The following is a 16,281-nucleotide window of genomic DNA, read 5'->3' as shown; positions in this document are numbered from 1 at the left end:
ATATAGCATGAGAGCCAGTGTGTTGTGGCGAATATATCCCGCTGATCAGCTGTTATCCCACTCGGCCGCAAACGGTTTCCAAGTATGATAATATAATAATAATAATAATAGGCTACTATAAGTCCGACTGGCATGTCATTCTGATAGAGTCAGTTGAAACACTACTGTAAGGCGGGACCGCAAGAACGTGCGGGTGATTTGATTGGATCGTTCTGGAGACTGAAGTTGACATTGGCCAATCCTGCCGCTTGCTGAGAAGCTGAGAGCTTTTCTGCAAAGCCCGACACCAACTAACGTTACGGGGTTAAATGCGGGGTTAACAGCCTTTTTTTTGCAAAGAAGACATTAGCAAGCGTCTATTCTTGTACAAAACATAATTTTCTGCGCAGTATTAGTAAAGTTATAAGCGAAGATCGATTCACAAGGATCTGACAGCTGTCTCCGCCATTTGTTTTTTTTTACATTGTCATTTGAGGCAACCAAAGGCTTTTAGTAAGAGAGTTGCCATGGCAACCAATAACCCATGGCCATATATATATATATATATATACACATACGGTACATACATAGGCTACATACATACAGTAAATATAGTGGTGGAAAAAGCAGACAATTGTCCAAGTCCCTCGGATCCGAGTCCCAAGCGAGTCTCAAGTCAATTGGTCCCGAGTCTCAAGCAAGTCCCAAGTCTTTCCTTTTGTCGGCAAGTCAAGTCAAGTCACAATGTTATTTCAAGTCAAGTCTCGAGTCGAGTCATAGGTTATGTCAAGTCGAGTCACAGGTTAGAAAAAATGACAAGGCAGAGATTATTTAGGCTGCGGACGTGCGCCTTCACGTTAATACGTGCTTGTTGCCAAGCAACACACTTCTCTCAGACGAGCTCCAGACAGCTGACAGACAGCTCCAACTCAGCTCAAACTTATAGAGTTGTATTCAAAGCATAGAAACGTTCTCACAGCTCAATTTAACAGCGCCAACACAAGCAGTTTGATCACAAGTGCAATCAGTACTGAATGCGATGGCAGACTGCGCACTGCGGGCAGTTGACCAAGTCAGCAAGAAATTGAAAGATCTTCCGACGCATTAGCCTTGTACCAAGACGCTGATTACATTACACTGCATTACATTGCTGATGCGTCTATTTAGAGCACATATCGATCGATATTTTTGGAGAAGATTCCGGCCGCATCACGCGCAGATCAAGATGAGACAGCTGTCAGTGAGTAGCTACGCATTTGGGTGTAACTTTTACGCCTGCTCCATACACAGACGCAGCGCATACAGGGTGCACTAGTCATAAAATTAAGTTAGTCGTAACTTTGAGTTCTACATCGGACGTAGCGTGTAAACCTAGGCGTACGCCCAGCTGGTGCACTCGGCTGATCTTGTCACAAGTCCGAGTCGAGTTTCGAGTCATTTTCTTCCAAGTCCGAGTCGAGTTTCAAGTATTTACCTTCCAAGTCCGAGTCGAGTCAGAAGTCGTCAAATTTGCGACTCGAGTCGACTCGAGTCCGAGTCCCTATGACTCGAGTCCAATTGTCTGGGAAAAAGTAAAAAAACATTCCTCTGAAATTAGTGAAGGACAAGTAGAACGCCTCACAAAATGTAGCCTACATATACTCGAAGTCAAAAAGTACAGTAATTGAGTAAATATACATAAGATACTTTCCACCACTGCCTAATTGACAGCAGCAGTCCCATTTCTTCAGCGGAATAATCACAACACCAACACATTTGATAACTGTCATCACAATAAATGCTTTATTACTCAGTGACAGGACACTCGTATCGTATCACACCGCCAGCACATTGAAACAATGTTCAATTGCATACAGGGTTCACAGACATCCTCCAAAACAACAACAACAACAGCACCTATTCTGAAGATAAATGATCACTTTGAGATGCTACACACAAAGTTCAGGGTGGATAAGAATGGCAAAAGTGACAACACAACACACACTCGCACACACTTAGCAGGTGACGGGACACACACGGCCAGCTCGTCCTAACGCCTTGTACAAAATACAATTTTACGTCCTACTTTCGCATAATGTTTAATTCCCAAAAGGCTTGAACATTATGATCAAGATGGTCGACTCTTTCCCTTTGCATGATACTTGTTTATCAAGCTATAGCTACAATCCGTGGACACTAAAGTGTCAGTGTTTACGCCAAACAAGGCTTCAAATTAATTGCATTCTGGCATGTGTTTTCTCTTTATAAGCAGCTTTTGCATTAAATATGGGACTCAAAGTGCTGTAGAAAATAATAAAAAATCACAGGAGCTGGATATAACGTTGACACACAATGCTTTGTTGACGTAGCATAGATGCTCGGTTAGCCAGCTAGCTTAAAAGAATGTAGATAAATCTATTTTCAGGGCTAAAACTTTACTTGAATAATTCTACATCAGTAGTGTTCAGGAGTGTTTCCATTCATTTCATAATCACTTTGGAGAAATGACTAGAAAATACAGTTACATCACAATATGTCACTGAGATAGCTGGCGAGCTTTTTGAGGCTACTTGTAGACTTTATTCCAAACCACTATCCATTTTGGAGATGCTCAACAATCAATATCTCTAAAATAGAGAGGACCCATTCTGAAAATATTTGTCATTTTGCCAAGCAAGTTAGCCAAATTACCTATTATCCTTAAAAAAAATTACCATAATTTGTTTTAAATCAAGGGTCGATCGAGCGATCGTTTTGTGAAGATGAGTTGTTGCAGTGTTTGTTTTCAGTTGGAGAGAAACTCTCTGCTGCAGGGAGCGTGGCGTGGAGTGGCGCAGTGTGGTTCGGTTCAGATGGCGTCGGTGGCTCTGGGGCGGACCCGGCTCACGTGCTCCAGCTGGCCTGAGTCAGACACGTCGTAGCTGGTCTTGTACTTGGCCAGGATCTTCATCAGCGGACGCAGCTTCAGCCACCACTGCTCCTTGGGGATCCTGTGGCTGAGGAGACACACACACAAATAAAGTGTTAAAGTTGCACGAGGCAAGGTAAAAAAAAAAATCACTAAGTTCAGACAAGTGCTGGCAACTTTTTTTTGCCATCATGAAAAAAATCATGACATCATACTCTAATTTGCATAATACATGTAGGGCTCTATTCTCCCCCTGGCCTTAAATTTGCATTTATGGCTGGGCGCAGCGCTATTAGTGGGCGTGGTCACACACATTCCCTAATTTTTCCGTGACTGTAAACGCCAGCGTGCGCGGCGCTAACCATTTCACTGCGCCTTTTTAAGCGTACAATTATTCACAAGTGTGGCCATTGGTGATCTCAAGTAAACCAATCACATTCTTCCCTTCCAAGCTTCCGTTCCACGGAGCTACTCCAGTCCGGTTGCGGCTGCATGCTGTCATCTCTCCATGCCAATTTGGAGATCTCAGCACATCACAGATCATAGCCTAAACACCTCTCCCGCACACACGCTGAAGAAGGGCTGCTGCCCAAATGTCTGTGTGGCAATAAAAATATTCAACTTGGAGTGCTGTCCTCCTTTCTTGATGGCAGTCATGTAGAGTTCTCAACGGTCCTAAAAAAATCTAATGCGACCCAACCCAACCCGCCTGAGACGCGGACCGAGCTCAAGTCGCCCGCCGTTGTCACAAACACTCACTCAGCCCGAGACCAAAACAAAGAAACAAACAGTTATTAGACCTATAGGACATAATAAAAAGTGTGCAATTAATGCTGCCGCGGCTCAAATAATGGGAACGGTATGTATGTGTGTTAATGCCATGAATGTTGTTCAGCTTTCATGCTGTTGTGGATGTATGCGTATCCATTTTCGGGCTCTCCTGCACCTCCGCTGCGGGGCTACTGCGTGCGTAATTACGCAGCGTACTGAGCCGCGCTCAGTGATGCTGCTCTATTTGAAGTTGAATTTCGTTCCACCAGCACCCATTTTATTATTCAGCTATTTTTTATTCGCTTTCTATTAATATATATACATTGAATCCCACCAATTTAGGCCTGGTTTTGAAAAGCGTTAACCGCAAAATTAACGCCCGTTGGGAAGATCGCTTTAGGCTGGTATTTAAGGCCGAAACGCCCATTCTGGCCTATTCTGGCACTGCGCCACGCGAGCCTAAAATGCATTTCGGGGCGTAAAAACATGACGGTATCTCCCCGAGTCAGCGGCAGGCAAGTGTGAAGCGTGTTTTTTGCATTTAAGGCCAGTTTAGCGCGTAAGGCCACTTTAAGGCCAGGGGGAGAATAGAGCCCAGAGTCCCCACTCTCAGCAGAGTGTGTGGAAAGCACTCTGACCCATCAGACCTCAAACTGCCAATTTATCGCCAAATGCTTTGGGATTCAACACATTAACACATTTCCTCATTGTCAGAAAATCGGCAGATTTGTTGCAAGTTGTTTTTGAGAAATTCATTTGTCAATAGAGTACCGCAGGGATGACGTATTTTGTAGGCTTTTTGTAGGATTTGTTTCTTCAGGGGAAAAGTCTATGGGGTTTTAGAATGGTGATTTCACTGAAATGCATAAAATAAGGTGTGTGGTTAACAAAAGTTTATGGAAACACAAACCTGGGTTCTGCATGATACTCTTCACATACGTGAATAACTTTTATGCGTTTTGAAGCATTTTATAAAAAATTGCGTTTAAAAAAAACGCATTTAAGTTCCAAAAGTCATAAAAGTCGTTCACGTTTGTGAAGATTATCATGCAGAACACAGGTTCGCGTTTCCAAAAACCTTTGTTAACCACAGACCTTATTTTATGCATTTAAGTGAAATCCCCATTCTAAAACCCCATAGACTTTTTCACTGAAGAAGCCAGAAAATACTTCCGGACTCATTCCTGTGGCTCTCTATGGGGGGGCTGAAAAGCCGCCAAGTTGGCAACAAGATGCCGTAGGCGTAGATTCACCTGATATGCCAAATGAAATTTTGGTGGGGAATCAAATCAAAACTTGTAAGTGAAATACAAAAAGAAAAACATCAGGTGACCTGATATGATTTCAAGATTTTGAGTCTTCAGTTACCTCCCTCTGCCATATGGAGGTGCCGACATGTCAAAAGTTGTCTAGCGCCGCTTTAATTTCCAGTCAACATTGATGTTATTACTACTACGTTATGATATATACTTTGTCAATAATAAATGTAAGATTTTGTCAATAACCACTGATTAAACTGATAATAATTAATATGAAGCTGTCTTTGCTTTGATGAAGATTAAGACTAAAATAGGTTTGGCCTAGCCCTTCTCAGAATGCTGGTATATTCACATTCATAGATACGACCTGAATCCAGCGTCCTTTATGAGACAAGCAGCCGGGGTTCACAATTAGTTGTCAAGCTACAAAGAGGTCATCCGCGCTGGACTTTACAAGTGTCACACCCAAATTTCAAACTCACCCGCTGTTACCGGACGCAGTCTTGCAGTCACGGGCACAGAGTATTGAGAGTCAGCGAGGCTGATAAACATTTTTAATTATATATAAATAAATAAAAACGGGTCGACCTGGGTGGATTCTTTCTAAACAACAGTTCAGGATGGCGCTGGCGTCTTCTTCTTGAAGAAGACATGAAATCAATGCAAGTTGTGGGCAGGGGAAGGCAGCACCGAGTGAGGCGCTGAGGAAAAGAGAGTGCTTCTTGTGTGACTGGTTTTAGCGTGACACCCAGCTTCTGTTTAGCGCAGCTTCAGCTCCGCTTCTGAATAGTGCCCCGGTGTGAACGAAGGCTAAGTGGCCGTTCACACCATACGCCAAAGTCACGCTGAAACCACCCAGTTTCATTTCAGCATCCGTGTTAACAGGTGAGACCGTTCACACCGGCCTCACGCCACGCCACGCCGAAGCTGCGCTGAAGCCATCGTTCAGGATTCAGTCCTATTTTCCACGCGTGATGCGTGAAGCTTGAGAAGCTGCCAGGCATGAATTCAATTGGGAGATGTGGGCGGGTTCAAGGCGCGCCGAGCAAGACGCTGGGGGAAAAGAGACTGCTCCTGGTGTGACCGGTTAAGCGTCAGTTCAGCTTGCGCCAATCTCAAGCTTCAGTTCTGCCTAAGCCAACCATACGCCAAAGCCATGCTACAGTCACACTGGAGCTGAGTGTCATGCTAAACCGGTCACAGCAGAAACGCACTCTTTTGCTCGGTGCCTGGCTAAGAGCTGCTACTCCGGCCCCCCCGCAGCCCCCCCCCCTCCCCCCCAGGGCTGTGAATCTTCACTGGCCTCACGATTCGATTCGATTACGATTCAGAGGGCTACGATTTGATTCGATAACGATTATCGATGCATCTCGATGCATCTTAAATCGATGCATCACTTTTTTTCCCGAATACATGATTTTTTTTCTCACTTTCTTTTTTCTCACTGTGTGGCTACTTTTAAAATAAAAGTGCATTTAGAATTGCATTGTATTATGATCCATAATTAAAATAAAACAACTGCATGTACTTCCATTATATTTTATTTGATTATATATATATATATTTTTTTTTTAAATAATCGACAAATGAATCGATGCACAATCGTGCAGGTCCGCATCGCGATGCATCTTATAATCGATTATTTTTGACACCCCCCCCCCCCCCCCCCCCCCCAATTGCATTGACTTCATGCCTGGCACGTCGGCTGTTGCGCGCTGCATGCTTGGAAAATAGAACAGAAGCAGTTCAGTGTGGCTTTGGTCCTTTGCCACATGTCATCCCCCCCCCCTCTCTCCCCACCTTTCCAGTCAATCTACTGTCCTATCCGATGAAGGCAAGAATGCCCCCCCCAAAAAATAAAAAATAAAAATAGATTGATCTAAATGATCATTTATTTCTTACACAAAGTCGGTCTCGTCTCGGAGCTGCGACACCGGCTGGAACACCATGGTTCTGCGCTGCATCCCCAGCAGGCACGCCGTGTCCTCCGAGTTCGCAAACACTTTGCCTGTGTTGAAAACAAACACACACACACACACACACACACACACACACACACACACACACACACAGTTCACAGCTTCAAATTCAAAAATCCCAAACATTTATCACACCTGAATTTCTTGATTTGTTGATTTTGGTGTGTGATTTTGGTCATCTAACTATACCATGTCACGTGTAATGTATGGCGATTATTCTTCGTAGAGCGTTAAAATCGACATCACGATAATCATAGGGATTTTTTTTATTCGCAGATGCTATTAGCACCCAGGTGTCCCTAGCCAACAAGGTTATTTGCACTGTGCTTTTAAGGGAATGGTAGTTTGTGTTCAGCAGAAAATTTTCAAGTAATATTTCTGAAAATATTTCATACCAATTTTGTTTTTTTATAAAATGGGCTTGTCTTCAATTTAGACAGCAGGATTTTGCATCACGATATCAATATATCATCATCACGATTGTACTGAAAGACAATAAACGGATTGTAATTCTTCATAGCAATAATAAAATAGTATATAATAAGAGTATGTGAAGTGACAGGGCTCTAAAACCACAGCAACATTTTCCCAAACCTTTCTGTTCAATTTCAAAAGAAGTAGAAGAAGAAATTGCCAAATTATTTTTCCATATATTCCCAGATGCTCACTCACTCAAACTCCCAATGAGTTATGACAGTGTCCAAAAAAACAAATATGACACTCATATCATACAAAAAAACGGTAAAGTAAAAAAAAAAGATTTACCTCCTTTATAAGACTGCTTGAGAGTCTTTGTGATCCACTGCATGGCTTTAGCAGCACTTTTGGTGGCAAAGTTTCTATCAAATGGAGACGGAGCTCCTCCCTTTGAAAACAAAACAAAATATTTAATGTTCCTTCACTCATGCTCTGATTTCAGGAGAACATTATCAATACAATAAAATCATCCATCCATCTTCAGCCGTTTATCGGGAGTCGGGGCGCGGGGGTAGCAGTTGCAGCAGGGGACCCCAAATGTCCCCTTCCCTGGCCTCGTTAGCCAACTCTGACTGGGCGATCCCGAGGCGTTCCCAGGCCAGCGTGGGGATCTAGGGCTCTATCGTCGCAAAGGCGTTCATTTTGCGTTAACGCACATTTTGCGCCCGAATAGCGCCGCGCGCAACGCTAATTGTGGGCGTGTTGTCGCGCTGCACTTGGCGTCACCTCGGCGCAAACCTCCATATAGGCGTGTTTATGCCCAAAAGTATTCACAGGTGGGATCATGTCCATCCCCCTTATCACAGGTGGGATCATCCCCCTTACAAGCCACAGCGTCACGTCACGCTGAGTGCAGGGTGCTTTTACTGAGACATAGGGCAAGGGGAATTAGAGATAAGAAAGGCAGACTTGATACATGACAAGCAGGCCAATAGTCTTCTAAAGCACAATGCTACAAAACAAAACAAGGATGAAAAAGATCAGATTCAATATACAGTAGATACACAATATTCCATTAGAAACACACCAAAGGGCTGCCACGCAGTTACGCAGTGAATATCCCCATGGTGTTATTACTGTATGTCCCAAAGCGTCCATGCACTTACTGTGATTAGTCATTTCCTTCTACACATGTACAAATATTTGTTTCTTTAATAGGGTAGGGAGGGATGTGTGAGAACTTTATTCTAGCCTATTTCAATAGCCTATATTAGAATTGTCCACTCGGGTGAAGCTATTGACTGCGGTCACGCCATCCGCGCTGTGGAGAAGCTGGTCTTACCTGCGTGCAATTGCAGGTGAAAGAGGTTACTGTACTGGCCGGCACAACTTTCTCAAAAGTAATCTACTGTTACACACCCAACAAGTATGGTCGGGAATGATGTAGCCTAGTAAAACCATGACAAACAAATTCAAATTTTTAAATCAAGGTGTGTGTTTTTTCTGCAATGTAGGCTATCGTTGAAAATCAACCCAGCGCAATACTGGATGGTGGAGGCAGACGATAGCATAAGACGCAGGGAAGGTGGCATAAGGAGGTGCGCAAAGTGCTGTGCAAACGATAGCGCCTGTACGACGATAGGGCCCATAATCTCTCCACCTAGCCCTCGGTCTGCCCCGTGGTCTCCTCCCAGCTGGACGTGTCTGGAACACCTCCATAGGGAGGCGACCAGGTGGCATCCTTACCAGACGCCCGAACCACCTCAACTGGCTCCTTTCTACGTGAAGGAACAGCGGCTCTACTCCGAGTCCCTCACGGATGACTGAGCTTCTCACCTTATCCCAGATGCCATCCACCCTCCTGAGAAAACCCATTTGGGCCGCTTGTATCCGTTCTTTGGGTCAGAACCCGTCCTTCATGACCATAGGTGAGGGTTGGGAGTAAGATTGATCAGTAGATTGAGAGCTTTGCCCTCTGGCTCAGCTCTCTCTTCGTCACAGTGGTGTGGTAACGCGAACACAATACGAGACCAGAGAAACTCCCTCACCTCACCTGTGGTAAGGACTCACTCCCTACTCGGAGTGGGCAATCCATTCATTTCAATTGATTCGAATCAATGCAGGTTAAGGGTTTCGAGTAGAATAGTGTTGAGACTCTGCAGCAACAGTCTGTGTCAGAGATGATCCTTTTTGGATCCAGAACGTTACATTTTTCCAGATTTTTCTTCATTTTCTCCCCAATTGTACTTGGCCAATTTTTACCCCTGCTGCCCCGGTCGCTGCTCCGCCCTCTGCCGATCTGCGGAGAGCCGAGACTAGCACCATGCTTCCTCCGACACATGCACAGTAATTGCCAGCCGTTTCTTTTCACCTGACAGGGGGAGCTTCACCGGCAGGACGTAGCACGTGGGAGGAGCACACTATATTCCCACCAGTTCCCCTCTGTCCCGACCAGGTGCCCCGACCGACCAGAGGAGGCGCTAGTGCAGTGACCAGGACACATACCCGCCAATCCGGCTTCCCACCCGCAGACACACCCAATCGTCCCTGTACGGATGCCTGACCGAGGCGGAGGTAACACGGGGGTGCGAACCTGCGACCCTCGTATTGGTAGGCAGGGAATCTACTGCTACACTACCCGGACGCCCTGGATCCAGAACGGCACTGAATGGATGCGCAGCCGCGCCACAACACGATGCCTCAGCACTTTCTCTGTTTCTGGCCTGGTTGTAAAATAATGTCAGAGATTATTTTTGGACCTTCCAGTCGTCGTCGTCGTCGTCGTAGGAGATTTACGATGCACCTGCAAAGCCTCTAGAAATGAATCCAGTGGAACTGCAAATGCAGCAGTGAGTCTGTTCTTGTACAGCTATCTTAGTGAGGGCCAATGTGAGTTTTATACCTGCGAAGTGAGGACATTAGGAAAGTGAGGACATTTTGGCTGGTCCTCACTTTCTCACACATCTTCAAAGAGCTGTTTGAAGACTTAAGTTTAATGGTTAGAATTGTGTTTAGGTTGGGGAAAGGGTTAGGGCGAAGCATTTAGTTGTGATGGTGAAGGTTAGGGGCTAGGGCAGGGCTACTCAATTCAAATTCATAGAGGTCCAGTTAGAGAAAATGTCCTCAAGCAAAGGTCCGGAACATTGTGACGTAGCTTGCGTTATGATTCAGTGCCATTGAACTTAGGCTACTTCAATGATTGCAGTAGCCTAACGCTTAGTTCACACAGAGAACCTACGCCTTGCCTTGCCTCAACCCACGCCTACACCTGCAGACCTTGAGCTGGGCGTGAACCTGTTACACGCTTTTGCGATCACACCGCACGCCTATTCCACGCTGAACCTGGAGCCGAGTCACAAGCGCCTCTCCTCTCTCCCGACTGTATTTTTTTATGTGTGGTCCCGAATTATCATAGGTAAAATAAATCGGATATATTTAATGTTCTATTGATGCTGGATATGTATAACCAGGTCTGACTATAGTCAGACATTTTAGAGAGGTGATCTTGCAAGAATATGTGCTGGCACAACAACATTGTCCATCTTGCTTCTTCGGTGGCTATTCTCTCTCATGAAGATGTGTTTGCAGACAGGGAGAAAGCCCCACGTGATAGCCACCCGTCAATCTCTCTCTCTCTCTCTCTCTGCTCAACACTGTTGTAACTCCATTTTATTTTGAAATTCAGTTGACTTTGCCATTTCCCACGGATATTGTCGCATTTTTCTTTCATGGCTTGACAGAAGAAGCCTGCCTGCACGCGCCTTGTCGGCTTGAAAATAGAACTCACGCCTAAACGATAAAATCGGCAAGGCACAGACAAGGCGTGGGTACATGCAGGGTTCACGCTCAGGCGGCCGATGTACACAGCCTCGTTGACTAAAACGGACGCCTATTTAAAAGCGTGGGTAAAGGCAAGGCTTGGGTCGCCGGTGTGAACCCAGCCTAATGGTACAATGTCTGTATGTAGTCAACGACTGACTGTTAAATCAAAATAAACATCAACAATGTTTATTTACAGTTTTCATATTTAACTGGATTATTTATAAATAACTAGCCTACACTAATAATAAGTACATACATGTTCTTTTCTCATCTCAAGTAAAATAATGGCCGCATTTAAAAATAACATACAACAGAGTGCTTTGGAAAGATTTGCATCTTAAAAGTGCTTTAATTTTAGAAAGAAAACTGTTCTTCCCTTTGTTAACTCCATTTCACATTTGAACACTCCGCCTTTTCTCTTAACCCATTGATAACTTAAACTTAAACTTAAACTTAAACTTAATTGATTAACTTAAATAATAAAAACCTTGATACCTGATGCAGCATTTGTGTCTATGTATATCCCTCATTTGTGTGCGTATCCCTTTAAGACCGCAAACTGTCTCTATGTATGTATCTATCTGTCTGTCTGTCTGGCTGTCTGGCTGTCTCAGTGTCCGTCTGTCTCTATGTATCTATCTGTCTATCTATCTATCTATCTGTCTGTCTGTCTGTCTCTATGTATCTGTCTGTCTGTCTGTCTGTCTGTCTGTCTGTCTGTCTGTCTGTCTGTCTGTCTGTCTGTCTGTCTCAGTGTCTCTATCTATCTGTCTGTCTGTCTCAGTGTCTGTCTCTATCCATCTGTCTGTATGTCTGTCGCAATACAAACGTCACATGCCGTTGGGCAGTGAATGTGTGAGTGTGCCCTCAGTCTGGATCTGAGTGTGTTTGCTCGTGTGGCGCTTTCATAGACAGGTCAGGATCGCATCGCACTTCACATGAGACATACTGGTTTTGAACTGCTTGTGAGAACAATGAATGAACATCTAAGAGTCTGCCTGCTCCGGATTAAAACTAAATCTTTGTTGTTGCGGTCTACTTGTTTCTTTTGAGCACGCCATGTGAAATGACTTCTGTCTCTCGCCTTTCTCCGAGTCTCTCGCCTCTCCTCCGTCCGTGTCTCAGACTGACACGCTCTCGCCTGCAGCACTGGGAAGCAACAGGCAGAATCAAATCGGATATTTGATTGGCTGAGTAGCATCACGTGTGATGATTTACAGCGCATGCATTGGTCTGTGAGCTTCCTGGCAGATAAACCAGTAGTCCCGTAAAGGCTAGAAAAGCATGTGCCGGTTAAAATAGAAAAGCTCCGTGAAAATGTAACAATTCTCAATGATTTGTAGGTTATAGGGCTCGGTCCGGATAGGACAGCGTCTGGGTCCAGATGCGGATCGGACTTTGAGTCCGGACTTTGAGGATGGCTGGGCTAGGGAATGTATTACGTCAATGAATGACCCAGGGTTCCCACACCTTCTAAAACATCAAAGGACTTTTCAAGGACTTTCTAGGCCCAATTCGCTGAAATTCAAGGACCCATCACGGCATAGTTTGAGACACGGCTGTTTAACCTGTTTAACCTGTTTAACCTGTTTAACCTGTTTAACCTGCATCTTAACCTGCATCTTAACCTGCATCTTAACCTGCATCTTTCTACTTGTGAGCGTTGGCCTTTCTTGAGGCAGGCCGTGCGCACAGACAGCGGAACGTAGCCTAATGTACTAATTAAAGGAACACTCTGCCCATTTTCAACCAGCTTCGTATCATTAGAACATCAGCAGTATATCAGAAAACTGTAAACTGTTTTGAAGTCTGTCATTTAATTTGACAGTTATTGAGTGTTAAAGTGTGGACCCACACTAACTCAAGTTATTAACTCATTAACTCAAATCAACTCTCAATAACTGTCAAACTAGATGAATGATGAATAGTTTGACAGTTATTGAGAGTTGATTTGAGTTAATGAGTTATTCATTTGAGTTAGTGTGGACCAGTGATGTCACTGGTCCACACTTTAACACTCAATAACTGTCAAATTAAATGACAGACTTCAAAACCGTTTACAGTTTTCTGATATACTACTGATGTTCTAATGATACAAAGCTGGTTGAAAATGGGCGGAGTGTTCCTTTAAGTTCAAAAATATCAAAATAACTTCAATTTCTATTCTTGCACAAAATATATAAATTCAAGCACTTTCAATGTCCCATGGCCATTTAGAAAAGAAATCAAGGCCTTCGAGCATTTTTTTCCTGTCAAATTCACAAACTTGCAAGGATTTCAGGGACCAGTAGGAACGCTTGTCCTTATTAAGATAGCTGTACAAACATGTGTGTGGGCGTGTGTGGGCATGTGTGTGTGTGTGTGTGTGTGTGTGTGTGTGTGTGTGTGTGTGTGTGTGTGTGTGTGTGTGTGTGTGTGTGTGTGTGTCTGTGTGTGTGTGTCTGTGTGTGTGTGTGTCTGTGTGTGTGTGTGTGCGCGTGTGTGTGTGTGTGTGTGTGTCTGTGTGTGTGTGTGTGTGTGTGTGTGCGTGCGCGCGCGTGCGTGCGTGCGTGTGTGTGTGTGTCTGTGTGTCTGTGTGCGTGCGTGCGTGTGTGTGTGTGTGTGTGTGTGTGTGTGTGGGGGCGTGTGTGTCCGACCTGCTGCATATGACCCAAGACATTCTTCCTGCAGTCAAACACGCCCCGCCCCTCCTCAGAGTACAGCTGGTAGATGAAGTCTGTGGTGAAGTTCTCATTGCAGCTCTCATTCCTGTAACCACATCATCACACACAGACACAACACACACACACACACACACACACACACACACACACACACAGAGACACACACACACACACACACACACACACACACACACACACACACACACACACACACACACACGGTCCCCTGATAAAGACATAAATCACACATGGTCCCCTGATAAATCCACACCACCCATGTAAGGAAAAGATGTCTCGAAACGAGCCATTTTTGACTTTGGTAATGTTGTGACATTCACAAAGTCACACTCATTACATTTGCCCGCTTACAGCGTCGGCCCATACAGAAGCCCAAACCTTATTGTCAACTGCATCAAAGATGGGTCTATCTAACCAGATCATCTTATCAGAGGTCCCCGCCCCTTCAAAACAATGCATAGTTAACAAAGGGGGCAGACAGAGCCGATAGACAGACAGAGCCCACAGGCCGTCTGTGTAAATAAGAATTTGTTCTTACTGACTTGCCTGTCTAAACAAAGGTTAAATAAAGAAATAAAAGATAAAGAAGTCCCACAGATGATTATAATAATGTTCAAACAGAATCCTAACGTTGTTTTAAAGACCCATGAGACATGTTTTAAACGGCTACAAAATAGCATCAAACGGGACCTCTCAAGTCCTGGGGGTCACCGTCCAGAGTCACTTGCAATGGGACAGTGAGGCGGACCACATGTTGACCTCAGCCAACAGGAAGCTGTTGGCTCTGCGTCACCTGAAGAAATGTTGGTGTCCCCAGACCCAGAACTTGTTTCCATCTCCACAGGCTACGTGTGCCCAGTGATGGAATATGCAGTCCCCATCTGGCCCAGTTCCCTGACTACAGACCAGCCCCCATCTGGCCCAGTTCCCTGACTACAGACCAGCCCCCATCTGGCCCAGTTCCCTGACTACAGACCAGCCCCCATCTGGCTCAGTTCCCTGACTACAGACCAGCCCCCATCTGGCCCAGTTCCCTGACTACAGACCAGCCCCCATCTGGCCCAGTTCCCTGACTACAGACCAGCCCCCATCTGGCCCAGTTCCCTGACTACAGACCAGTCCCCATCTGGCTCAGTTCCCTGACTACAGACCAGCCCCCATCTGGCTCAGTTCCCTGACTACAGACCAGCCCCCATCTGGCCCAGTTCCCTGACTACAGACCAGTCCCCATCTGGCTCAGTTCCCTGACTACAGACCAGCCCCCATCTGGCTCAGTTCCCTGACTACAGACCAGTCCCCACCTGGCTCGGTTCCCTGACTACAGACCAGGCGAAAAGGCTGGAAAGCAGAAACAGCCTTTAAAAGCATAATTGGCCAGAGGTACTCAGGGTACCCCAGAGTGCAGGAGCTCACAGGGTACCCCAGAGTGCATGAGCTCACAGGGTACCCCAGAGTGCAGGAGCTCACAGGGTACCCCAGAGTGCAGGAGCTCACAGGGTACCCCAGAGTGCAGGAGCTTACAGGGTACCCCAGAGTGCAGGAGGTCACAGGGTACCCCAGAGTGCAGGAGCTCACAGGGTACCCCAGAGTGCAGGAGCTCACAGGGTACCCCAGAGTGCAGGAGCTCGCAGGGTACCCCAGAGTGCAGGAGCTCACAGGGTACCCCAGAGTGCAGGAGCTCACAGGGTACCCCAGAGTGCAGGAGGTCACAGGGTACCCCAGAGTGCAGGAGCTCACAGGGTACCCCAGAGTGCAGGAGCTCACAGGGTACCCCAGAGTGCAGGAGCTCACAGGGTACCCCAGAGTGCAGGAGCTCACAGGGTACCCCAGAGTGCATGAGCTCACAGGGTACCCCAGAGTGCATGAGCTCACAGGGTACCCCAGAGTGCAGGAGCTCACAGGGTACCCCAGAGTGCAGGAGGTCACAGGGTACCCCAGAGTGCAGGAGGTCACAGGGTACCCCAGAGTGCAGGAGCTCACAGGGTACCCCAGAGTGCAGGAGGTCACAGGGTACCCCAGAGTGCAGGAGCTCACAGTTGAGGTTTCAGATATGAGATTTTAGATTTCAGCTTCGATAAGTACCTTCACTTTTTAGTTGACTTAAAGTAGTATTGATCTTTTATTGTCAACGCCAAAAATAATTCCGTGTTTTTAATGACAATTGTCTTTATGAGCGTGTAATAATGGGGAAAGGTCAATAAGTAATGGTTCTATGTGACACGAGCGACAGGCGGGCTCAGCAGGACATGCAGGAAGTCGTCATCACTGTTCTGCTTTCGTCCCACTGTGAATCTGTCCTTGTATTAAGGACTCTTTTCCTTTTACATATACTATACTGACGCAGAGCACACACACACACACACACACTCACACACACACACACACACACACACACACACACACACACACACACACACACACACACTCACACACACACACACACACACACACACACACACACACACACACACACACACACACACACA

The 16,281-nt window shown here is 45.7% G+C and overlaps 1 protein-coding gene across 1 annotated transcript in view; it reads right to left on the bottom strand.

Moving 5' to 3' along the window:
- Window positions 1-1,781: 1,781 nt before the first annotated feature.
- LOC310771095 (ATP-dependent 6-phosphofructokinase, platelet type-like) overlaps window positions 1,782-16,281 on the bottom strand; it is a 25,813-nt gene continuing 11,313 nt past the window's right edge. The window contains exons 6-9 of the mRNA XM_083663766.1: window positions 13,751-13,862; window positions 7,641-7,740; window positions 6,799-6,904; window positions 1,782-2,954 (exon numbers count right to left, since the gene is read on the bottom strand). Of these exons, the coding sequence (XP_083519892.1) occupies window positions 2,807-2,954; window positions 6,799-6,904; window positions 7,641-7,740; window positions 13,751-13,862 (466 nt within the window). The 3' untranslated portion in view covers window positions 1,782-2,806. The remainder of the gene's footprint in view (window positions 2,955-6,798; window positions 6,905-7,640; window positions 7,741-13,750; window positions 13,863-16,281) is intronic.

The sequence above is a fragment of the Poromitra crassiceps genome, assembly GCF_964638095.1.
Source record: "Poromitra crassiceps genome assembly, contig: HAP1_SCAFFOLD_352, whole genome shotgun sequence".
In the NCBI taxonomy this organism is placed as follows: domain Eukaryota; kingdom Metazoa; phylum Chordata; class Actinopteri; order Beryciformes; family Melamphaidae; genus Poromitra; species Poromitra crassiceps.
Note: the sequence above shows the minus strand (reverse complement) of the source record. Positions and strands in the feature narration are given on the sequence as shown.